Genomic DNA, 27,368 nt, shown 5'->3' on the forward strand with positions numbered 1-27,368 from the left:
ATGGCAGTGATAACTATTTTAGCATAATTGTTTAGCTTATATTGTCAATACTTCGTGAAGGATAAAATTAATAATGCAAAAAATATTGCATTTTGCAATCACATTGTTATTGTAAAGTTTATCCTCGTACATCTGCACAGTATTCGTCTAGGACATCTGTGTAAAACTCCTTTGCACACTCTGGAATTTCAGAAGATTTCAGCAAGACCGAAACATTTTTCTTCTTTCCTTTGCTTACTTTATTTTGTGTTGGTAAAAGGGTGGATGTTCGTACTATTTGGTGGTATGGTTTCTTTCATCTCAGGATGTCAACTTGTATTGGATCTGCAGAGTATGTATCATTTACTGACACATTAACAATTTTGTTTGTTTTCTTGTATGAGATGACATGTTGGTTGTTCATTTTGAATAGGAGCTTTGATTTTAGTAGTTTCTGAGCACTATCTTTTAGATATTTAACATTCCAGTCTGTGTTTAGAACTTCGAGAGTGTCATGTTTTCCTAAAATATCGTAATATTCTTTAGGAGACAAGATGCTTTCTTTTTTTTCTGTATGACATATCATTCTACCAACACCTGGTCTGGAGGCATGTAGCTATGGACACTAACTGGGAAGAAGTGGCTAATGTTATTGAATTTTGTGCTCTTTTCCAAGAATGTGGTGAGCATCACCGTCATATCAACGTTTTTTTATTTTGGCTGCTGCAAGAATCTGAGAATAGATGTTTAGAATTGGTGCCATCATCTGGTTGTTCTTTATGGAAGTCAGAAAGTAACTTCAGCAAAGCCAAAGCAATTTGGTGGTATCATCTTGAAGATTCTGTCTCCAACCAGGTGTAGAAAATGATGCCTTCCCTTTTTTGCTCCTTAGTATGAATCATGATGCACGTTTGTGTAACCATACTTGTCTAGCACAGAAAACCTCACTGACTAATAATTTTAGGAATAGGCTGGTATTCTGTCAAGGCAAATCTTAATGACAGTAGGATTATCTTCCTTCTTTATACTCTTTAACGCTTTCCTGGATGACAAGAGACAGTGAGGTGTTGGGTTGCACGACTCACCCGTCTCTACCAGTTGACTTAACACATTGTGCGTGCAGCCGATCCTCTTCTTTGGGTTATCAGCTATGTTGCTCTCACTGTTTAATTCATCTCCGAAGACTGTATCAGGTTAGGGGGAATATTATTAACCAGCTCTATATTCTTGAAATAAATTATTTACTTGTAGGCTCTTGTCAGTTTAACAACAATATATTTTCGACTCTCATCCCAAAGTAACAATTATTCTGTACAAACTCCAGCAAGCCAACTGGTTCCAAGATGTATGTCAGAATCTACAAAACATTCGTACAGTTACATATGTTCTGCTTCATGCAGAGCTAAGACATACAGTAAAAGTCTCTATGTAACACATGCTTCATCTGTCTCTGTAACAATCCTCATGACACCACACACCATGGAACATTATCCAAATACTCTTTGACTTTTTGATATAACTTCTAGGGTGTTGCTTGTAACCACTTGTCGGGGCCGCTTGTCTGACACAGCTCCTGGCTCCTCGTGACATCTGTCCTTCCTGCACACACAGACGTGTGGTGTAGTAAAAAGGCTCTGTCACCCTTGTCATTAAAATTCGCATGTTCGAGACAGTGGAGAGCCAAGTGTCTCTAGAATTTACACTGAAATTCTATAGACACTACAATATCATAAAACCACTTTGCACAAACTTCATGTAATCTGTGTCAAGCTTATACTTCACTTCTACTCTGCAGGCAAGTGGAGCAGGTATCGTTTGGGCTGTTCTGAATGTTAGATTGAAGTATTTGTAAAATATTTGCTGATATTTTGATAAGAAACATTGTTTCAGTTCAAATTTTTTTTCTTTCTTCACAGAATTTCCTGAACATTATACTGACTATGAGATCTGAAGGCAAATAACCTCTCATAGACGTCCCCCTTCCATGGTCTCTCTCTCTCTCTCTCTCTTTCTCTCTCTCTCTCTCTCTCTTTATATTTTTTATATCATTTTATCATTTTTAATGTCAATAGTTAGCTCCTTATGATCTTTTCCTGTTCTGTTGACTCCTTTGGTAAGCTCCATCCTTCATAGAACCAGCTTGCTAGATAGGATAACCTGTCCTTTGTCATGCCAGATACTCCTAGGAAAATGTTGGCACAAACAGGCACCAGTCCACCATTCCTTTTTCTAATGGTATACTTTATTGTAACTGTTTTCTTCCTTTTTGCTTTCTGGGTGACCACTACTCTGCACTGAGGTGAAGAAATGTTAAAAAAAATTTAAAAGAACTTATCTTGATGTATTTTATTTAATGTCAAGTGATGATGAAAGTGGAAAAATCTTATCAGAGTTCAGCAGCTTTGCATTCTTTTGTTCCTGTAGCTTTTTAATGTGAAGCCTTAAGTCCATAGTTGCATTTTATGATAGATTCATTTTTACACTTCTTGCTTTGCATTCAGGTCGATGTAAGCTGTTCTTGAATTGGGATTTTCTCCCATCGGAACATTCTTTGACCTTTATGCCATTTTCAGAATCACAGGAATCATCATCCGTCCTGCTTCTGCTTGCAATATTTCCTTGTAGATCTACATGTGAGTGTCAGTGAATATTTGTTTAAAAGGAAGCTGTGGGTGTTCCAATGACAATGAAGTCTGACTGCAACACTGTTCCTCCCAGTAAATAGTATTACAACAATGAGTACCATTGCTTACAGCAACAAGTATACTCCATTATTATTAACTGCTTGCTGCGGAAAGAGATCCGAGACATGAGAGAGTAATTATATTGCATTTGTCATCTTTTGCTATAACTATAAGAATTTGTATATGGTGTTTTGTGAGTACCTTATTATTTAGTGTGTTCATATACACAGCAGTAATCGACTATTACTAAAACTTGTTTAAGGGGTTGATTTTGCTAAAACTTGGTTCAGGGGTTGATGTAAAAGGACAACATTATGCCATCACCACACCTAACTCAGTTTTGAAATGTTTTGCATGTATAGAGTTTTGAAAAAAGGCTCCTCAATTGTGTATCATAAGAGCTTCCCTGCACTTCCATTCAATAACCTCTACATATGTACTATGTAAGACACTATACAGTTTGTGGTGGATACTTCTGCTACATGCATTTCACTAGAGTCTTAAGACGTATCAACTTTCCAATAGACCAGAACATTCCCTGCGAATGTCTCATCGTGTAGCTTCTGACGTTATCCATCAGATGTAGACTCTAAACAGTAATAGTCCCATAACTCTCCCTTAGGGTTTTGCAAATTTAATTTAAATCTACTGATTTTGTTCCACTACAGATTATAACATGTACGACAACTCGAGACTTTCTGTATGAAGAATGTCACCATTCAGTTTCCTTGTTAACAGTTTTATTAAAATTTTATAAATATCTCATTTTATTCCGTTTGTACTAAGGGAGTAATGCTTTTGGGTCAGCAGCACCAAGCATCCTAGAAATATGAGATCCATTCAAAAAATTTTAGAACATTCATAATTTTGTGCCAATGATGTGTTGGAGTGAAATGCGGTTGATATCCCTGCAGATACCTATGTTCAGTGTGTAACTGCTGGAAGTTTCATTGTTGTACATCCGTTAGTTATTGGTCAGTGCTGTATTGAGCAGAATGTTGTGTCACACAGTTTGCGAATTTCGACGTGGCAGAGTTAGAGGAGCAATGCATTTGCATTAAGTGTTGCGTGAAACGCAAGAAAACCTTTACAGAGACACACCAAATGATGCAGGAAGCCTAAGGTGATGAGCACTTAAGCGGTACTAGCTGTTATGAATTGTTCACAAGGTTTAAAAAATGGCCGGACAGAAGTTAAAGATGACCCCCTGTTGGTGCGTGACTATGCCTCATCCTCCGTACTCTCCAGACCTGGCACCTGCGAGTCTTTTTTTTTTTTTCCAAAGTTGAAAGCCCTGGTGAAAGGACAGAGATTTGCAATGATAGATGAGATAAAAGAAAATTCACTGATGGCTCTTCGCATGATCCAACAAGTGGCATACAAGGAATGCTTCCAGAAGTGGAAGCAGTGTTGGGAGCAGTGTGTCAATTGTGGAGGAGGGTATTTTGAAGGAGACCATGCACAATGAGTAAAAGGTAAGCATAGAAAAATTTTGTGGACAAAGTTCCGGAATTTTTTTGAACAGACCTCATATTAGACCTTGTACATAAGAATGGAGTTAGTTTAGCAACTGGTGCTTTCAGAATGAGCCCAGTTGGTAGCCTGGAATACCACTGTTTAAAATAAATTCTAATAGAATTTATTTGACTATGTAATCATGATTACTAATCTGTCAAATGACCCCTTTCATCCCATTTTCTTTCACAGTCGAACAACCTGGTTATTCATGAACTGCCATAGAACAGTACGGTGGCAGCAATAAGACTGGATGACCTCCATCGAAAATTTCAACTTTCTCTGATTACCTGTATACAATGCAGCCTGTCACAAACACCTCTGTGGTATGTTCCCCAACCATTAGTAGGGATGGGCCTTTGGTACGACACCAAAGACAATTTAGTTCTCAAACTCTTATTACTGTGCCTTTTATTCCATCATCCAACAGAACCAACATTTATTCTCCTTTACACCAGTGGATCAAGAGATAATGAATGAGTTGGTTATGCGTATGTACACAAATGGAATTGAGAACAACATTCTATATGAAAAGAATGCAGTAATTATACTGCACTACAAAACTTAGTTACTTTCCCTCAACAGAATTTCATCATACACGGAGAATTTTATCATACACACAGAATTTTTGAGTGTACGGGAGACAATAAAGTACTAACCAAAACACTCATTGGCCTCTGCCATTCATAACCTTGGTAGTAGAGGGATTTCAACATCCTTCTCTGAATACTGAGTCACGTCTGTTCCAGGTAATGAGCTGGCTCACAAACTAGTTGAAGAAGCAATGAGATTTGAAACACTTAAACCAGGCATTCAGAGTGCTGACTTAGACACACAGTAGGTACCACATACTGAAGAAATGGAAAGGCACATGGCAAGATAGTACTCTGTCCAATAAACTGCAGACCATCAAACACACCTCTAAGATCGGGCAGATTTTTCTGTGAAGTTCAAGAAGTTCAAGAAGTGTTGCGTTATGCATTCTTATAATTGGACATGCCAAAACAACTCGTGAATTTCTACTGCGACGAGAACAAACCCACCACACTACTATGGAGAAACATTAACCATTCACCACATCCTTAAAGATGTAAGACTACCCAAGACTTGTGACATCAGATGAACCTAGAACACCATTTATTCGAAATTTTAGCAGATGATGGAATAGCTACAACTCATGCTCTACACTACCCACAAAGGAGTGAGTATTACAACAACATTTAAAGATAACACTGTTATGTGTCGGCTTATAGGGCAGTGGTAGGAAGTTGGGCTCCCTCTACCATTCAGCCCCAAGGTGCCATCCAGTCCATTCTTTGCACATGAATCTGACATGTACAACAAAATCCCTGAACATAAGATATTAACTACATAAACTAGGCTGCCATTTTACCTTTTACACAGTGATCTAATTTTTATATTTGGCAGTTCAGTTTTAAAATTCTATTTACCCATTTCGTGCAACTAATACAAACATATAGTAGTTTCATTACTAAACATATAGTAGTTTCATTACTAGTAAGTAAAGAGGGAAAAAGGCTCTTACCTGTGCCTTTTTATGCCTTGAAAGGATTGAAGAGCTGATAACCACATAGCTGAACCTGTTTGTTTACCACCACCACCACCATTATTTTACCCCATTACATGTTAAATTGTTCTGAATGCAGTCTCAGATCTAAGAAGTTCATATTTTGTTGATATTTATGATAGAACTGTATTGAGAGGATTCTGGAAGTCAAGGAAAACATCATAAATCCAGGTGCTATTGTATGAGATTCTGGATTTCATGGCTAACCAGAGCAAGCTGTTTGGTGAGATCTCTGTTTACACTGTCAAAGTTGTTTCTTATAGATGATGTTTTAATTTGCGGAATCATAATTTGTGAACGTAAAATGTGCTCCCTAATTCTTCAACTGATTGACATCTGCAATACAGGCCTATAAAATACACTGACAGAAAAAGAAATCGCAGCACCAAGAAGGAGTAGTGCGACATAAACTAAAGTTGGTAGGCACGTTCCTACATATGAAAGATGATATCTATTTAGATTTCATGCCAGTCGCATAAGAGTGGTGCTAGTATTGTCTCTGAGCATGCAAATCAGCATGCAATACACACGGTAATGAACATGAACGTTAGTTACCTTAAAGGTTGGACATGGTGAGTTGATGTTACCGACAATGCCCTTAAGGCTACAAAGACTCCATTATCAACACTTCACTGATTGTGAACAAAGTTATGTAATTGGGTTATGAGAAGCTGCATGTTCCTTCTGCAATATTGCAAAAAGACTTGGCAGGAATGTAGCCTCTGTACATGATTGCTGGCAGTGGTGGTCACTAGAATATACAGTTGGAAGAAGACTGAGCTCCAGACAGTCACCTGGCATGTCGAGATGGAAGGCCATCGTGTTCGATGTATGATTCTAGTGCATCATACTGCATCTGCAGTAGCGATTTAAGAAGCAGTTGGCTTCACAGTGGCGCAACGAACTGTTAAAATTGTTTACTTCAGGGACAGTTCCGAGCCAAATGCCGTGCAGCATGAATTTCACTGATCTCAAACCACTGCCATTTGTGACTTCATGGGGAAAGCTGGGTATGTCTTGGTGCCGGTGATAGCTGTGTGTTGGTTAGGAGGCCAGTTGAGAGCCTGCAGTCAACCTGTCTGTGTGCTAGACACACTGGACTACACCTGGAGTAATCATCTGGGGTGTAGTTTCATATGATGGCATGAACACCCAAGTGGTTATCCCACACAGCCTGACTGCAAATTTGCATGTCTGTCTGGTGATTTGACCTGTGGTACTGCCATTCATGAACAGTGTTCCAGGGAGTGTCACCCAACAGGGTAACGCCCACCTTACATACTGCTGTTGTAACACAATGTGTTCTACTGTGTGTCAACATTTTGGTTTGGCCTGCTTGATCACCAGATCTGTCAACAATTGAGCATATACGGGATATCGTCGGATGACAACTCCAGTGTCATCCACATACGGCATTAACTGCCGCTATATTGACCAAAGAAGTGCAATGGGCATGGAACAAACTCCATCCCGCAAACTGACAACCAGCAGCTGTGCAACACGATGCATGCACATTCGCATTCTTGCATTTAACATTCTAGCAATTAAAACACTTGGGATGATTGTATAAAGTATTTGCCGTAGATTAACACAGGAAATTACCTCAGATCAAGCTTAACACCGAAATCTGCATTTTTGTCAGTAAGTTTAGGTTAAGGAAATCAATGAACAATTTACTTAATGAATGCAAAAACTAGATCTCGTAACAATTCTTAGAGATGTCTTATTTATTTGATTAGTTTAAAGGCATTTTATAGGCGCTTACTGGCATAGTAAGAAAAGAAAATTTAAATATTTGCTGTGAACAGTTAAGTGTTGATTTTGACAACTGCCAATAATAATTGAACATCTAATATAAATGTGCTGTCTGGGCTTGAGCATCAGTACCTGTACAATGCACATTAATTTTTTAACTACAGAACACATGCTTAAGCTGCTATGACAACCGCTTGTGCGTTGATGAATAAAACAAGGAAGTATAAGTAAGTCATTTAGCAAAGTGATGTTTATCAGCCTCTGCTGATATGATTGTAGTGGTAGCTCAGAGGTTGCATTCTGGCACGCAGTGCAGAGGACCTCAGGTTCAAACTTGGGTTAGTTCTCAGAATTTTTTTCCATTTGATATTACTTTCTCTGTTGTAGTGGTCATAATGATAATTATAACACTACATTTTGAAACCATACAATATTTTCAATTTTTTGAATGTTCTGGGCCACAGTGGTGGGCAGCATTCCGTCTCCAAGAACCTTATATGATTTATACGATGTTCTTTCCTTTCGTTTAACTGTATAGGTATCTGATTATTCCAGTGTGTATACTGATGATGGCAAAGGACAAATCCATTCTCAGAATTAAATGATAAATTATTTAAGCTGAAGTTTCACATGGACAAAAATAGTGTGCAGCAGTTACAACTAAAGTTGAGAGAGCATGTGCTGAAACCATCCAAAAGAAACGAGCCACTGATGAAATGTGCATGCTAATTCTCACATTTTTTTATTACTCAGAAAATTTTCAGATGGTTGTTGACGATTTGTTTAAAAAGCATTTAGCAATAGCTTACAGAGCTGTCCATAAGGTACACTGGCCTTCATTGATGCACTGAAGAAAGAAGTCATCAAAATGCCTGCACAAGAAAATGAACTGAGGAAAATTCAGTGTCATTTTTATCAAATAGTGTGTTTTCCTGGTGATTTAAGCGCTATTAACTCCACCCATAACCCCAGAAATCTCCTGGTGGCAAAAGTACAGAGGTATTTAGGAATGATCATGGGTGGTTTTTGTTAAACTTTCAAGCCGTCTCAGATGTTAAGCTTAATCAGGGTGTATTAAAACATACACAAAGCATCAAAAATAACTTTGGGATGAAAATCCTCCCATGAAGAAATTCCAGTGCCAACAGAAAATAAAGTTCGTAAGAGCCACAATGCAATTAGTGTGGAGCTTACTAACATTGTATTTCCATAAAATAGCTACAATTTTTTTGTAACAATATTACAAAGAGGAAGTTTGCTGCTCACCATGTAGCGGACATGTTGAGTCGCAGACAGGCGCAAAAAAAGACTGTCACAATATAAGCTTTTGACCAACAAGGACTTTGTTGAAAATAGCCCCCCCCCCTCCCTCCCACACACACACACACACACACACACACACACACACACACACACACACACACACACAAAACTGCAGCCTCTGGTAGCTGAATCCACACTATGAGTAACAGCAGCAGTGGATGATGGGAGTGGCATCTGGGTGGGGCAAGGACGAGGCTGGGGCAGGGAGGGGGAGGGATAGCAGGGTGGGGGTAGGGGACAATGAAGTGCTGCTGGGGAGTGTGCAAGGATGAGATGGAGAGAGGATAGGGCAGCTAGGTGCAGTTGGGAGGTTAGATGGAGGGCAGGGGATAGGTGGGGAGGGGGAGGGGAGGTGAGGTTGCGGCAAAGGAGAGAAGTATAAAGAATGGGTGGAATGACGGCTGTGTAGTGCTGGATGGACTGGAAATACGGAAGTGTCTGGATCGGTGAGAAAAATGACTAATGAAGGTTGAGGCCAGGAGGGTTACAGGAACGTACGATATATTGCAGGGAGAGCTCCCTCCTGCTCAGTTCAGAAAAGCTGGTGTTGGTGTGAAGGATTCATATGGTACAGGCTGTGAAGCAATCATTGAAATGCTCAGCAACAGGATGGTCCAGTAGTTTCTTGGCCACAGTTTGTCGACAATGAAGTAAGGGGTTGGGAGCACGGGTTTTATAAGAATGGACGAATATATTGTGTAGGTGCGGTGGACGGCGGAATACCGCTGTGGGAGGGGTAGGAAGAATAGTGGGCAGGACATTCCTCATTTCAGGGCACGATGAGAGGTATTTGGAATTGTGGCAGAGAATGTAGTTCAGTTGCTCCAGTCCTGGGTGGTACCGAGTTACGAGGGGAATACTCTTCTGTGGCCAGATGGTGGGACTTTGCGGGGTGTGGAGACTGGAAAGATAAGTCACGGGAGATTTGTTTTTGTACAAGGGTGGGAGGATAATTATGGTTTGTGAAGGCTTCAGTGAGACCCTCGGCATATTGTGAGAGTGTCTGCTGATCACTGCAGATGTGATGACCATTGGTGGCTAGGCTATGGAAGGAACTTTGACAGCTGCCACCCGTTCCATACCACAAAGTGGAGTTGTTGCTGGTGGTTAGTAGGTTTTATATGGACAGAGGTATTGGTGTAGCCATCTTTGAGGTTGAGGTCAACATCTAGGACGGTGGCTTGTTGGGTTGAGTAGGACCAGGTGAAGCAAAAGGGGGAGACGTTGTTGAGGTTCTGGAGGAATGTGAATAGGGTTTCCGCACCCCCGTTCCAGATCGCAAAGATGTCATCAGTGTGTCTGAACCAGGTGAGGGGTTTAGGATTCTGGGTTTTTAGGAAGGATTCCTCTAGATGACTCATGAATAGGTTGGCATAGGATGGTGCAATGTGGGTGCCCATAGCCGTACCCCGAATTTGTTTGCAGGTAATGGCTTCAAAGGAGAAGTAATTGTGGGTGAGGATATAGTTGGTCAAGCTGACTAGGAAGAAAGTTGTTGCTTTGGAATCCGTTGGGCATTAGGAAAGGTAGTGTTCAACAGCGGTAAGGCCATGGGCATTAGGGATGTTAGTGTAAAGGGAGGTGGCGTCAGTAGTGATAAGCAGGGCACCATGTGGTAAAGGGACAGGAACTGCTGCGAGTCAGGGGAGGAAATGGTTGGTATCTTTTATATGGGAGGGTAGGTTCCCGGAAATTGTTAGCTATAGTAATTTCAATTTTTGGTATTCTGTTGTGTCCTTATATGGACCCAAGACTATTTCAAGCAACAAATCTTTTTTGTGTGCAGAGAAATCTGAAGATCACTCCTTTTTTCTGTTTACTTTCCTCCATCTTGGACACAATGTCCTCAAAAATAAATAACGTTTTTCTACAATGTATCATTAATATGTAATGTCAAAGCATGACATTTGTGTTGATAGGCAATTTTAGCATGTTGATAGGCATGCTTTGTGCTAACTCAGATCAACACTGAACCTTCTTTGGTGGATCAAAATTTAGTATTACACAGTAGACCTTTGTCCTGAACAATGTTCAGGCATTGAACTAAAATCAAAATTGACCTCCAGTCAGTAATTTTTATACAGTCGGAGCTCAGTTGATGTGTGTGCTGAGACTTAATTTTGCGTATGAGATTCCGTGAACAACTATGGTTGGTTAAGATTTGGGGAAAAGAAATTCTCATTCTGTCATTATGAAGACAAAAACCAGAAGTTGCATTTGTAGTGCTGTCTGATACATGGGCATTGTGTGTCATTCTGCTACATTCAAAAGAAACCTGTATGTTTACTTGTCCACTGCATCTGTCCTGCAAAGCTGAGTTCGTAGCACTCATTCTCCATCCACGTGGCACGGCATCACTTGTTTTCAGAGCAGGCAAGCACTCACAGATTGTGGCCAAACAGGCGCGTGCCCCATTCTGTGTAGCTAAGAAGCATTGAGGCTAGTCTTGTCGCAACCCAAAGGAAGGCCTGGAGAAGAGCATTGTGCCACTCAATTTTGCAGCTTTGTGACCTATGTACATCCATGTGCTATCCATGCAGCTATGCAAGCCATGCAAGCAACTGTGTCATTAGATGAGGTAGTATTATTAATCTTTGGCAATGTCAGGCAAGCTGTACACACACACACACACACACACACACACACACACACACACGTACACTGCAGCAGAATGAACCCCCTGCAGGAAGAATGCACACTTAAGTGCTCTAACGCTTACCAAGATATGCCAGAAAATTACATAACCAAAGTGTGATCCCAGTATCTTCACTGTCCTAAAATGTATCTGCTGGTAGAACTCAATGACAGCTGAATGGCAAACAAAGGAAATGTAGTGTGGACCAAGGAAGTGTAATAACATGGCTAATGTTATCAATATGTGAAGGATTTGTTAGTGTTGTCAACGCAGTCGGATTCTTCATTGAAAATGCTGTTGTCTGTGTGAAAGTCTCACTTCTGAATAAGAGAATGAAAGTATAAGTTAAGAAAATGAAAACTTATTTAAGCTGTATTTCTACTTTGTGTACTGAAGGGAGCTTACTCTAAATGTCATTAAATGAAAGGTAATGTCACTGAGTAAAAGTATTTCATGTCAAGATTATTAGTCAACTTCTTGGAACCTGCTACATATTTTAAAAGACCTAGGAAAAACATTAATAAGCACTATGAAATGAAATGAAATGCAAAGAAATGTACAACCACATGTAGGGAAGGTGAGTGGAAGGCTTAGGTTCGGTACTAGGGAGGCATGATGCATCTGTTAGGGAAACACTTAAAAGTTAGCTAGTGTGACCTAGTTGAAAATACTGCTTCAGTGTTTGGAATCTTGTCATGTAGAGCTGACAGCCAATGTTGAAGGAAGTGCTATCATAACAGCTTTGTATAACCCACATGGAAATATAACAGTGATATCCTTGTCACTTAAATGGAAATGTTTGGAAGAGTTTCACAAATTTAGTGAATGGTATTTGAGCTACACAGCCCTATAGCACCCTTTGTATATTTCACATAGGGATCACAAGATAGATTGTAGTGTTTTTGGAGGAATCCCAAAAGGCTCAACCCCTGGCAGTCTCTTCAGACCTACGTCATTATCTGTGGGATTGGTCCCATGAGAGATCTTTGTGTGTGCTAGTCGTGTGGACCAATGTCCAGATTTGTGTGGTTGAATTATTGAAGTGATAGGACTGATTGCACCAGTGGTCCTTTCAAATATGGATATGCGAAACAAATCATCTAAATATGGCCACTTCTACAATTAGTACACATAGATGTCTTATAAAACTCCATAAATACCTCCCCTCTTATTTGTTGCTCTTAATACAGCAAGGGCAGTGACTAGATGTTAAGAGTCCTAGTTTTTCAATAATCCAATCTGAACAACTGTAAGTTCTTACATAACAAAATGTTATGTGATACAGAATGAGCATTTTTCTCTATCATTTGGATTGCAAGATGTCTGTGAAGTTAATTTTTTTTAAAAAAAGTGCAGTCTCAAAGAGATTAACATGAAGAAAATTTTTAGTTTGTTATCAGAATATAATATGAGAAAGTGTGATAAGAACAAAGAAGAAATACAGATACCGTAGAGAAGGAAAGTTTTCTTCAGGTCCAGCTCTAATGTTTGTAGATCCTATTAATCATTCCCACCCACTTTTTGTATAAGTTGAGCTATGTTGGAAACATTGTCTTGAAAACTTTGTACTTTTGGTGAGATTCTTAAGATTTGCCTTCAACAACCACCTCACTGTTAAACTCAATTGTTATGAGTGGGCTCCAGCACAGACCCACTGTGATGATTGAGTTTGTTCATTATAGTTGTATGGTCTATTCATCCAGTGCATTTCACATAAGTATCTCCGTGGTGTACGCTCCAGCACAGAACTCTCGTTTCTTCTTGTGGTATACTATCAAGGCTTTGGGACAAACAGCTCAAGCCGAGTTTCTGATATTTACAAGCAGTGACGTAATCAGGTGCTATAGATAAGGCTGTGGTTGATCTTTGTGAACAATCCAGCTATTCCGTGTATTTTTCAAAATGTTTTTTCACGTGAGATCAAACAATGGAAAATCCAGGATGGAGTGTAACAATATTATGAGAAGGAAAGTTGCTGATCACCATATAGTGGAGATGCTGAGTCACAGATAGGCCATCAAAAAGACTCACAATTATAGCTTTCAGCAATTAAGGCTTTCATCAACAATAGACACACACATGCACACATACTCACGCAAATGCAACTCACGCACATGGCTGCAGTCTCAGGCAACTAAAACCACAATGTAAGCAGCAGCACCAGTGCATGATGAGAGTGGTGACTGGGTGGGGGTAAGGAGGATGCTGGGGCAGGGAGGGGGAGGTATAGTGTGGTAGGGGTGGCAAACATTGAAGTGCTGCAGGTTAGATGGAGGGCAGGGGAGAGAGAGGGGGGGGGGGGGGGAGAGTAGTGGAAAAGGAGAGAAATAGAAAGACTGGGTGTGGTGGTGGAATGACAGCTGTGCAGTGCTGGACTGGGAACAGGGAAGGGCTCAGTGGGTGAGAACAGTGACTAACGAAGGTTGAGGCCAGGAGGGTCACGGGAACATAGGATGCATTGCAGGGAAAGTTACCACCTGCGCAATTCAGAAATGCTTGTGTTGGTGGGGAGGATCCATATAGCACAGGCTGTGAAGCAGTCATCAAAATGAAGGATATCATGTTTGGCAGAGTGTTTAACAACAGTTGTTTCTTGGGCACAGTTTGTCAGTGGCCATTCCAGTGGACAGACTGCTTGTTGGTCGTCATGCCCTCATAGAATGCAGCACAATGGTTGCAGCTTAGTTTGTAGACCACATGACTGATTTCACAGGTAGCCCTGCCTTTGGTGGGGTAGGTGATGTTAGTGACCGGACTGGAGTAGGTGGTAGTGGGAGGACATATGGGACAGGTCTTGTGTCTAGGTCTATACAGGGCCATGAGCCATGAGGTAGACCTAGATCCAAGACCTTTCTCGTACACCCTCCCAGTACCCCCTACTACAGTTTGGTCACTAACATCACCTATCCCATCAAAAGCAGGGCTACCTGTGAAACTAGTCATGTCTACAAGCTAAGCTGCAACCATTGTGCTACATGACATCCAACAAGCTGTCTGTCTGCTGGAATGGCCACTGACAAACTGTGCCCAAGAAACAAGTGGACCACCCTGTTGTTAAACACGCTGCCAAACATGATATCCTTCATTTCAATGACTGATTCACAGCCTGTGCCATATGGAGCCTTCCCATCAACACAAACTTTTCTGAATTGTGCAGGTGGGAACTTTTCCTGCAATACATCCTATGTTCCCGTAACCCTCCTGGCCTCAACCTTCACTAGTCACTGTCCTAAACCCCTTCCCTGTTCCCAGTCCAGCACTACACAGCCGTCACTCCACCACCTCACCCAGCCTTTTTACTTCCCTCCTTCCCTGCTATTGCCCTGGCCCTCCTCTCTCTGCCTCTCCCCTGTCCTCCGTTTAACCTGCAGCAATTCACTGTCTGCCACCCCCACCATACTATCCCTCCCCCTCCCTGCCCCAGCCTCCTCCTTACCCCCACCCAGTCGCCACTCCCATCATGCACTGGTGCTGCTGCTCGCTGTGTGGTTTGTTGCCTGAGACTGCATTTGTGTGTGTGTGTGTGTGTGTGTGTGTGTGTGTGTGTGTGTGTGTGTGTGTTTGCCTTTGTCTTTTGTTGACAAAAGCCTTATTGGCCAAAAGCTATAATTGTGTCTTTTTTTACGTGAGATTATTTCGGAATCTAATTTTCATGTGATGCTGCAATTGAATTTCCAAGATGGTGAGGTAATTGCAACATTTGATGTATTTTCAGGTATGCAGGTGCAATTAACTATCTAATAAAGTTTCCAGCTGCATTCTACATGAGACCAAGCATTATTAAAATAACTCAAGCAATGTGGCTGCTTGATCATAAAGACTTTGAGGTGAGTCTGATATTTAATAAACTATGTCATCACCTATGTGTAAATAGCTTCTTGCCTATCAGATTATTATAAGAAGAAATTATTTGCTGTCTCATAGTGTTGAGCTGTAGGTATGTGATGTATAAGATATTTGTGATCAGCAGTATTATTTTGCAGCAGCTGTGGATATGATTTCTAGCCACTAACAAACTTTAACTAACTAACTGAAGTTAAAAATCAATAGACTTTTTATGCTTACATAAGCTGTAAAGCAGCTTAATAATATTAGCTATTTTTGAAAGAAAAGAAAACTGCTGCATTCCCCATTAATGTAAGCAGCTACTATTTATCTGGTATTGCTTGGTATTTGCTTGAGAACACCGATGATAGTCAAGTAATGTCATTCATCTAAACACTGAGAACAGCGGCCTGTTTGCATTTTGCAGTTCTGATACAAAGGCTTTAATTTTCTTTAGAATTTTACAGAGTTTTATATTCTCTTATCTTCTGTCTGAAGGTAGTTAGTTAACCAAATAATAGTGAGTAAACAAGTCATAGTTCTCATGCACCAGTGATAACGTTTGGACCACTGTTGAATGGAAAATATGAGGAAAGAATTAAACAAAGTTTCCACTGTTAATTAAGGAATGAAGTGAATGATACTGTACCTTTAGAAATATGTGCTATCTTATAAAGTCAGCTGTGGTGTAGCAAAGTTATGCTTGTTTTCAGGAAGCACTTCGAATGCTGCTGGATCCCATGATCAGACCTATAGATCTGGAACAGTGGCAGCATCGTGCCATTGCACTTGCATTTCTCAAGCAAGGGAAAGCGGACCTTGCTTTGGACTACATAGTGTGTCGGAATGTCCCACTAGACACATTTGAAGATATAAAGTATGTATAAATATACTATATCCTAGTATGTAATAACAGTATGAAACTTTTTCCTTTTTTATATTTGGCAATATTCAGTAATTTCCACATTATTTTTATCAGTGTGCTACTATCAGATTGACACCTTGAGAATTAAGTCACTTACATGCTTTGTGGATGATGACCACTATAATAATTGAGATGAGACAGCAAAGTGCTGTGTTCTTTGTATACAATTGTGCATGTGTATGCATGCACATGCTCATTATATATCCTTGTTGTACTGGAGGACTTACACTAGAAGAGTTTTCCTCTTAATATTGTATTTGTGAATATCGATGTTGTTTTCATTCTCGAAAGGATTGTTGACACCAAATCTTATCATATCATATGCATATTGCATGCCTTTTTGTATTCCCAGCTACTACTTATAACTACAAATTTGTACCTCATAATTATAATTGACTTCCTCTTTGGCAATTAATATTTTTACCTAAGTGTAAAGTTGCAACATTATATAAACTTCAGTGAATCAAAAGATACAAAATTTATTGAGACATTATTTTAATGTCCCTGAAGTTGGCAACTATTCTTTTGTAAAAGTTGTTGTATCTGTTCACTTTAACTGATGAGCAATATTACTTTTACAAGTTATTTTTGCTTAAATTTTACTCCGAGAAACTTCTACCTTCGTTACAGTTACCTATTTCATATATACTAATCAGCCAGAACATAATGACCACCTACCTACTATCGATATAAATCCATCCAGGCGATAGCAGTGCCACCGGACGAGGAATGACTGCTAGTCAGAAATGGGAACAATGCACGTAGTATCAGGGAGTGTGCTGTCTTTGTGTAGAATAAGGAAGGTGCGTGGTCTATCTGAGATTGACCAAAGGCAGATTGTGATGACCTGAAGGCTTGGCACAAGCATTTTGGACTGCTTGACTTGCGGGGTGTTTGAGGAGTGCTGTGATGAGTGTCTTCAACATGTGACGAAATCAAGGTGAAACCACGTCCAGACATCATGGCGTTGGGCGACTGCTCCTCATTATGTGCCACATGTTGTAGGCTGGGCAGACTGGTAAAACAGGACAGGTGGCAAACTGTGGCGGAACTAAATGAAACTTTAATGCTGGGCTGTGTCTGAACACACATTGCACCAAACACTCCTAATGATGATCCTCCACTGCCAACGATCTACCCATGTGCCAATGTTAACACCATGACATCTGCAACTGTGACTGAAACGGGCACTGATCATTGGCACTAGATATTGGTGCACTGGCAGAGCATTGCATGGTCTGATGAGTCCCGATACCTTCATCACCATGCTGATGGGAGGGCAGGAATCCGCCATCTTTCTGGGGAACAGGTTGTTAATACCATCTACTGTGAGAGTAGACGTGCTGGCAGCAACTCCTTTATGCTCTGGGGAACATTCACTTAGGCACCCATGGGTCCAGTGGTGCTCGTGCAAGGCACTGTGATGGCCAAGGGTGTTGTACATTGGTTGCAGACCATGTAAACACCTTCATGAACATTCATGTTTCCCAATAGCAGTGGTATTTTTCAGTAAGATAATGTGCCATGTCACAAGACCAGCACTGTGACAGATTGGTTCGAGGAACACAATGGCATGTTCAAATTTCTGTGCTGGCCTCTCAACTTGCCAGATCTTTGAATGTGTTCTGGGTGATTAGTGTATCAATTTTGATAATAGTACATTTTTCAGATTGCATAACAGAATCCCTTGTCTTTTCTAATTTTAAAATGATAACATTTGGAAAAGTATTTAAAGGGCTTCTCAAAAACATCACTTAAATATTTGTCATTTCTTCGGTTTGTGTAATTGTTCCAAATTTAACAGATATACTTTACACGCAGCAAGAATGGGAATGGTTCTGTTGTCAAATGTTCTGGAACACCCTTTTCAATTTCTCCCCACACAATGAAATATTTGAATTATTAAACAAGTATATTACACATCTGTTTTTCGAATCATCATTGGTTTTTAACTTTTCTGACAGTAAATTATGATACTTCTCTCATATTGCAAGTGCACATGGCAAAAATCCTAATGGAAATATTTTTATACAAGGCTAGAGCACACCTTTTTTAGTGGAAAAGGCATTGAATAGCAGACTGCTGCATGGAGAAGGGTGATATGTAGCTACCGTACTCGAATCTAAGCCGCACCTGAAAAATGAGACTCGAAATAAAGGAAAAAAATTTTTCCCGAATCTAAGCCACACCTGAAATTTGAGACTCGAAATTCAAGTGGAGAGAAAAGTTTTAGGCCGCACCTCCAAATCGAAACAAAGTTGGTCCATTGTAATATGAGAGACAATTTAGGTTGAATGAATGACGATACAGCCACAGTAGTTTGGTTCGAGAGGTAAGCTTAGCAGTTACGCTTTACCAGGTAGCCATTGCTAAGTGTCGGTCCGTATTTATACGGGTACCCTTGCTTTTTCACGTGCTTTGTCTGGTTTGAATTGATTGCTTATTTTTCTTTGATCTGATAAGTGCCGTTCTCTTTGTTATAGGTGTTTACGTCTCTCTAAGCTGAAGATGCATTACTGTATTGTCATGCATTGTTTGTCGCATTCTGATAATGAGTGTTTACGGCATGTCGCCGCTCGTGGCAAGGCTTGCTTTTGTGCGTGCTACCGCCGCTTACAATTAAAAAAAAAATTGTCTCATTAGCGAAACAATGGCAAGAGACTGCTATTTGTTGTTACTTACACTGCTGCTTTCTTTGATAATGATCAACACGAACCAAATAATAGACTGCGTATGATAGAAGATGTTCTGAACGAGAGTTTAGCGAAAATTTTTCTCCGTTTGAAAATGTTTGCAGACGCCTCTTTAGTACATTACATTCTGTACAGAAATTAGTCATCTTAGATTTAAAAATGTAATCAATTGCCGTGCTTCAATTCTGACCGTATCACTATTACGCGTAAGAATAATATGATTATATAAACATGACATGATATGTATATTCTTCCGTGTTTGCTGTTGTCTCACTCTAGTTTCGTAGTTTATTAGGCAGACAGAATTTAAATGAGATAGCAGCAAACATGAAAGAATAAGTGACAAAATGTTTATATTCGTATTATTCTTATGGTGAAGAGAATACTGCATGTGATTCACGATTCATAAAAGTTCCTATTAGCAACCATCTCTTCTCACAGGTAGGAAAAAATTCAGAACGTAGAGTTGGCCATATGGACACAAACATCCCTAACAGCCTTGCCAGTCGGATTTTCATAGTACATTGAAAAGCTGCAATATTCGAAGATGAACAATACGGAATTTGTATTTACTTCGATGGATAATGTATGAAAATGCAGTGGTCGAAACTTACTTCTTCTCTCTCTCTCTCTCTCTCTCTCACTCTCACTCTCTCCTTTTTTTTTTTTTTATTACCGCAGAGGTTTTGGCGCCAGTATTTATCTTTGTGCCTGCAAAGCATGCCTGTGTAGCGCTACATATATTAGACAGCAGAAGTTAGTTGTGGCGCCACCTACCAACATTTTTCAGAACTTCCGCTTACTTTGCACTCGATTCTAAGCCGCAGGTGGTTTTTTGGATTACAAAAACCAGAAAAAAAGTGCGGCTTAGATTCGAGTAAATACGGTAATCTTTCAAAGATCTCTCTAAAAGTGACACACACACACACACACACACACACACACACACACTAAGCTCCTTGCATCTTTAATTGAAATTTATATTGAAGGTCATTCAATTCAACAGTGACAATATGCATCACACTTCCAGTACTTCTCATACCTATATGTTTAGTCTTCCATTTCATGTTATTCACTGGAATTTATGACATCTTATATACTCTGTGTGCAACTGTACAGTTCATAGCAGACGGTACATTGTATCAATATTTCCTACTGCAGTTGTATATTGAGGGAGGACAAAAATGACTGTCTATATACCTCTGTATTCCCAATAATCTTTTCTTCTGTTCTCATGATCATCTTCTTTGTTCCAAAGATTCACATGAAAGTTCCCTCAGCATTTCTGTTACAACTTTGAATGGCGATACCAATATGTTACAATCCTAGCTGTGTGTCCCTGAATTTCTGTGCATTGTGCTTTATTGATAAGGACTTCAGACACTGGAACAACACTCTAGAATTGTTCACACTAGCTTATTGTTTGTGATTTCTTTTACAAATGCATTTCATTTTACCCGCAGCACTTCCAACAAATTTTAAATTTTCCATTTCCCTTCTGAAAAGGTCTGCTGGGTGGCAGAGTTGTGAAATATTCATGAAGTAACTTTAGTTTCCATATATTATTATTTTTCTTGTGTTTGAAATAACTTTCAATTAATATACACAACCATTAACATTTAGTAAAAAAGTTTCAGAAGGGTTTGAAATTGTGTAAAGTTTGTTGGAAGTCGCTAAGTGTTCTCATTCTCAAATACTGGATGAATGAAATCTGATCATTTGCACATTGTCAGATATGTTGCCTTGAGACAAAACACACAGTTTCTAATTGTACTACTTATTGTGTTACACTTTTAATATAAGATCATACCTGTTAATGAGTAGATTATGTCAGCTTTTTAAATTTAGTCATTAGTTATGCAAAATATTGAAAATCAAATTTTTGTGTACCCTGGAAGCTATTAGATAGGAGAACTGCAAATGGGTGTGAGTACCATGTCCTGTGTTTGAGGATGATCGTTCAGTAATATAAATTCATCAAGACAGTCACAAATTGGAAAATCCAGGATTGAATGTAACAACATTATGAGAAGGAAAGTTGCTGCACACCATATAGCGGAGACGCTACTCAGCATCTCCGCTATATGGTGAGTAGCAACTTTCCTTCTCATCATATTGTTACTATCACAAATTTGCAAAGATACATCATATGATTGTTCTTTGGCAGTCAATTATGTCGTACAGTGTATATTGCCTCTCAGGAGTCTGGGGAAACCGAATCTACCTGTAAACCTGCATCTATTGTGTGCAAGGTGTCATGTATGAATAAAGCCACCAAACATGTGTTTTGTCTCTTGTCATCATATTTTTCCATACACACCTAAACAATAATTCTAAATATCCCAACAGTTACGCAAACAATTTGCTTAAAGGCAAGACTGCCCTTAACGCGGCTGGTTGAACACTGCACTTGTTTATTAGGCATAATTCTATCAGATATTCAAATTGACTTGCCTAGTCAGTTACAGGGGACCAACAGTTTAACAAAGTTCTGAACCATGGTGCAGTTACATTTTTCAAATTGGCAAATCACTGTCAGTGGTGAAAAAAACAATAAGAACAGAGACATTCCTTGAATTGTTTGAAGACTGAAACAAACTGTGGATGTTTAAGCTGATCCATACTGTTTTATCAGCGTAAGCCATACACGTTGTTTTCTCTGCGTAAGCCACACACATTTTATGTATAGTGCAATAAATATTATATTTAAAAAATTAGACAATACTTTTTCAGTATTCTTTCTTATTTAAATATAGGCTTTGTGAGAGGAAAACACACTGGTAAATGTTATTAATTTTATTTCAGATTAAAAATCTCAATTTTAATTGAAAATAAGAAAGTTTTGGAGGCTTATGAATGCCAGAGCATGTACTCAATTGGAGAAAGCAACCAAGAGTTGATGGAGTTTTTTCTTCGTGGTAATGTGTTAATATTTACTCTTTGTTTTACTCTTTCTGCATGCATTATAAGAATATTTCAGATAGTTCATAACAAAATTGCACAAATAATAAATTATCCTGCTACACTGAAGTTATCTGCCTAGTAATAAACAAAGCCCTCATTTTGAAGGTTGATTTGAATACACATTGTTGTCATACTGGAGGTGTGTTCTTGCTTTCCTCTGCTTTTGAACTGACTTAATCAGCCAATTACAGGATTGTGTACAGTTTAACGTGAACTCTAAACCACAGTACAACATACATTTCATGCATTAGTTACTGAAAGAGGCTATACAGGACAGAAAAGGAAGGTCCTTTGACCAACTGGAAGCTGAACCTCAGACCTTTCGATAGCACTTTATTTTGCTTAATTTAAATTATTTTTGTACAAACTTGTTTACGTTGTAGTATTACGAAGCTGAACCCTGGTCAAGCTGTTGAAGGTTGTTATTTTACTCAGTGAAAACTGTGCATGTTTCCTTTGCTTGTTTTAAATTACATGTAAGAGACACTAAAGAGCCAGAGGAACTGGTACACCTGCCTAATATCTTGTAGGGCCCCCACAAACGTGCAGAAGTGCTGCAACACGACATGGCGTGGACTCGACTTGTATCTGAAGAAGTGCTGGAGGGAATGGACACCATGAATCCTGAAGGGCTTTCCGTAAATCTGTAATAGTACAAGGGGGCAGAGATCTTTCCTGAACAGCACATTTCGAGGCGTCCCAGATATGCCGAGTAATGTTCATGTCTGAGGGGTTTGGTGGCCAACAGAAGTGTTTAAACACTGTTGTGTGGGGCGTTGCATTGTCCTGCTAGATTTGCCCATCTCCGCCAGAATGCACAATGGACATGAATGGATGCGGTGATCAGACAGGATGCTTATGTATGTGTCACCTGTCAGAGTCGTATTTAGATGTATCAGGGGTCCCATGCCCCTCCAACTGCACATGCCCCACACCATTACAGAGCCTCCACCAGCTTGACCAATCCACTGCTGACATGCAGGGTCCATGGATTCATGAGGTTGCCTCCATACCCATACATGCCCATCCGCTCAATACAGTTTGAAACGATACTCGTCCGACCAGGCAGCATGTTTCCAGTCATCATCAGTCCAATGTCAGTGTTGATGGGACCAGGCGAGGCATAAAGCTTTGTGTCGTGGAGTCATCAAGGGCATACGAGTGGGCTTTTGACGCCGAAAGTCCATATCGATGATGTTCAGTTGAATGGTTCACGTGCTTGTGGATGGCCCAGCACTGAAATCTGCAGCAATTTGTGGAAGGGTTGCACTTCTGTCATGTTGAACTACTCTCTTCACTCTTCATTGGACCCGTTCTTGCAGGAACTTTTTCCGGCTCTAGCGATGTTGGAGATTTGATGTTTTACTGGATTCCTGGTATTCACGGTATACTCGTGAAATGATAGTATAGGAAAATCCCCACTTCGTGGCTGATTCGGAGATGGAGTGTTCCATCACTTGTGCACCATCTATAACGCCACATTCAAACTCACTTAAGTCTTGATCACCTGCCTTTGTAGCAGCAGTAACTGATCTAACAACTGTGCCAGACACTTGTTGTCTTATATAGGCATTGCCAACCACAGTGCAGTATTCTGCCTGATTACATGTCTCTGTGTTTGAATACGCATGCCGATTCCAGTTCCTTTGGTGCTTCAGTATATTACAGTGTAACTGCATTGCCGCAAGATGGAGTAATGTAAGCATTTAATCAGAATCTGCAGCCGTTAGACTTGGAACTTCGGTCCTCGGCTACTCTGTCAGGTTAATGTACAAGAGTAGGACTATATACCATGAACACCCTGTTACAAATGCCTCATCTTTAGAGATTGTTTTCTATGATTTCTGTAAAGGAACCTATATTGGCATCTTTGGAAGTGTTTTGAGTTGCCCCTTCCTCCTTCTCCTCCTCCTCCCTTTCTTTCTTTTTTTTCTTTCTTTTTCTGTCTCATTATATCTCAAGGGTTGCAGCTAGGGCAAATTGTCAATTCTTGCCCATTCGAGGTGCACCAATGATAAGTTGTGAATCTGCTAGATATATTTCAGACCTGGTGTATCTAGTACTATGAAAACATACATGTTTTGTGGTAGAAATGGATGTACAAAAGGCAATAGTGGCAGGAAAAATGATATTAAAGACATTGACAGACAGTAAGCAAAATTATTCTCTCTAATAGCCAAGTTGCAGAATTGATTTAAAGTGCTTCCAGCTCTTCTCCCAACCACCAACACCTTTTTTGCCCATTTCTATGTCATTCCCATTTCCTTTGCGTCACTCCTGCTGCAATATACCCTTGCTCCTTCTTTCTGCACCAGTTTAGAAAAGTATCCCTTTCCCTGGCTAAAACCCAGTCCCACATTCTGTTTCTCAACTGCTGCATAAACCTTGGTGTCCCCCCAAACAGCCTAGCTGTGAAGATTCCTTTATCTGGATCCACCCTTCTTTTCACAATGACCTATATCTTTTCAGATTCCGCCAATCCCTGGCCCTCACAAAAGTGGTACTGCAAAAATACATCTCCATGGCACAGGCATCTCTGTACTACCTCTCCTCCCTCCACAAGATTATTCTACTCTACAATCCCTACTCTACACATCACATCTCCGAAATTGAATCCCTTGCTCTCCAGCACCTGGAGGGGCATTCCAGACACCACCTCCATAAATTACCCTACCTGGTGACACCCCACTGCCACCTCAGGGCACCACTGTCCAATCCCTATCATACCCAAAGTGTTATTGTCTACCCCTCATAGCAGCTAAACCCTGCCTAGCTGACCTTTTCAATTTGCCACATCCCCCAAAACTCCCTACTAACCCTCCACCAAAACCAGAGTCAAAACATTCCCGTAACACTGTCGTTATCCTTTCCTCCAAAACCCTCAGCTCCACAGAAGTTTCAGCCCTATCTGAAGGCCTCACCTTTAGCCCTACACCCAAATTTAACTAGCTAGATTTTAAAGACCTCCTCTCCTTCTCCCAATCCATGCAATGGAAGCACTGCCAATCCATCCTTCCAACCAAAACTACCCTTATTCCAACACTGAACCCGCCTTTGTACCACCATCCACTTGTGTTCCCCCCCCTCCACACACACACCCACGCACGCACACACACACACACACACACACACACACACACACACACACACACACACACACACACACACACACACACCCCTAGCCACTCATTGGTCACCTTCCAGGAATTCCTTATCCCAACTTAACCTCACCATCCTTCCCCATGTCCCTTCCGCACCCCCTTTCAGTAGAAGAAATAACAGCCATACACAACCCCAAAACAAATCCAGACCTAATCATTGTACCTGCAGACAAAGGTTCCACCACTAAAACTTTGCCGCTGTAGTCCCATCCCAGAAGTCCAATTCAAACTTCAATCCCTACTTAAAGCATTTAGCCCTTCCCAAAACATCTCCCGTAAGTCCATTTCCCTGCTCACCCCTAAGACACCCTGCACACCCACCTTATTCATGCTCCCCAAAATCCACAAACCCAACAATCCTGGACACCCCTCTGTGGCGGTTAGTGTGTCCCCACTGAAAGAATTTCGGCACTTGTTGACCAACACCTCCAACCAATTGGCCATAATCTAGCTTCCCACATCAAAGATACCAACCGTCTCTCCATCATCCGCACCCTACTCATCACTGTTGATGCCACCTCTGTACACACCAACATCCCTGAGGCTCATGGCCTTACTGCTATTGAACACTACCTTTCCCAATGTCCTTCAGACTCCAAAGCCACTACCTCATTCCTCATACACTTTACTAACTTTATCCTAACCCACAACTACTTCTCATTTGCAGAGAGGTATATAAACAAAACTGCGGCACAGCCATGAACACCTGCATGGCACCTTCCTATGCCAACCTTTTAATGTGTCATCTAGAGGGAGACCTTCCTGGCCTCCCAAAACACCAAACTGCTAGTCTGGTTCAGGTTCCTTGATGATATCCATGATCTGGACTCAAGACCCTATATCTTCGTTACTTCACAATTTCAACACTTTCTCTCCCACTGGCTTCTTGTGGTCCTCCTCAAACCAGTGTGCCACCTTCCTAAATGTTGACCACCTCCTCTCTGATGGCTCCATCTGCACCTCTGTCCACATTAAACCTGCCAGCTACCAACAGTACCTGCATTTTGACAGGTGTCATTCATTTCACACCAAAAAATCCCTGCGATATAGACTGGCTACCCGGGGACGGCGTGTCTGCAGTGACAAAAACTCACTTGCTCCATATACTGAAGGTCTCACTAAGGCCTTGACAGACAGGCACTATCACCTAGACATAGTCCGCAACTAGATGTCCTATGCTGTTTCCCTCGCAACCCCAATCCTCTCACCATTCCCAAAAACCAGCCACAAAAATGTGTCCCTACGTCACCCAGTACCACTCCGGACTTCAACAACTCAACCACATCCTTTGCCAGGGCTTTGATTACCTGTCTTTGTGCCCTGAAAGGAGGCACATCCAATCTGAGATACTTCCCATCCTCCTAAAGTAATGTTCCGTCACCCACCCAACCTCCACAACCTCTTAATCCATCCCTATGCCACTCCCAATCCCAACTTCTTGCCACAAGGATTATCCCCCTGTTGAAGACCCAGGTGCAAAACCTGCCCAATCCACCCACCTAGCATTTCGTACTTTAGTCCTGTCACAGGTTTACCCTACCTCACCAGGGGCCGAGTCACATTGAAAGGAGCCATGCCATTTACAAGCTCTGCTGCAATTATTGCACAGCTTTTTATATTGGTAAGAATACCAACCAGCTGTCCACCAAGATGAACGGCCACTGCCAAAGTAAACCACCCTGAGGCACAACATGCAGCTGAACATAACACACTTCATTTCAATGGCTGCTTCACTACCCAAGCCGTTTGACTACTTTTCTCCATCACCAGCTTTTCTGAACTGCGCAGATGGGAGTTATCCATACAACACTTTCTCTGCTCCTGTAATTAGCCTGGCCTCAACCTACAGTAACATACTGTCCCCACACCCTCCACCAAACAGTTTCCACCCCCGATGTCCTATCATCTCCTCCCCATTCTCTTCTCCCACCCTGCTTATTTGCAACCCTCTGCCGACACATTCGCCCATATTTCCCCACTCCTCTTCTTTTTTGCTCCTCTTTTCCCACCTCTCTGCCCCACAACACTTCATCTGTTGGAGACTAGTCCCTGTGCACCCCACCAGACAGTGTTTGTTTCTCTTCCCACACATACACTACTATTCCTTCCCCTTCCCCACCCCCTCTAGATTTCTGCTTGCATCCCACGTGATGTTGCATTTCGGCCTGAGGTGCTGGAGTTGGCAGTCGTGTGTGTGTGTGTGTGTGTGTGTGTGTGTGTGTGTGTGTGTGTGTGTGTCTTGACTGACGAAGGATGTGGGTGAAAGCTACATGTGAGTGTATTTTAATCATGCCTAGCTGCAACTTGACGTGTCTTCTGTA

At 40.8% G+C, this 27,368-nt stretch overlaps 1 protein-coding gene across 1 annotated transcript in view; it reads left to right on the top strand.

Moving 5' to 3' along the window:
* Nucleotides 1-27,368, top strand: part of LOC124789141 (protein ELYS) — a 259,690-nt gene that overhangs the window by 92,133 nt on the left and 140,189 nt on the right. The window contains exons 14-16 of the mRNA XM_047256434.1: nt 15,195-15,306; nt 16,018-16,181; nt 21,728-21,840. Coding sequence (XP_047112390.1) covers nt 15,195-15,306; nt 16,018-16,181; nt 21,728-21,840 — 389 coding nt within the window. The remainder of the gene's footprint in view (nt 1-15,194; nt 15,307-16,017; nt 16,182-21,727; nt 21,841-27,368) is intronic.

This window comes from Schistocerca piceifrons, chromosome 3 (genome assembly GCF_021461385.2).
Source record: "Schistocerca piceifrons isolate TAMUIC-IGC-003096 chromosome 3, iqSchPice1.1, whole genome shotgun sequence".
Classification (NCBI taxonomy): Eukaryota; Metazoa; Arthropoda; class Insecta; order Orthoptera; family Acrididae; genus Schistocerca; species Schistocerca piceifrons.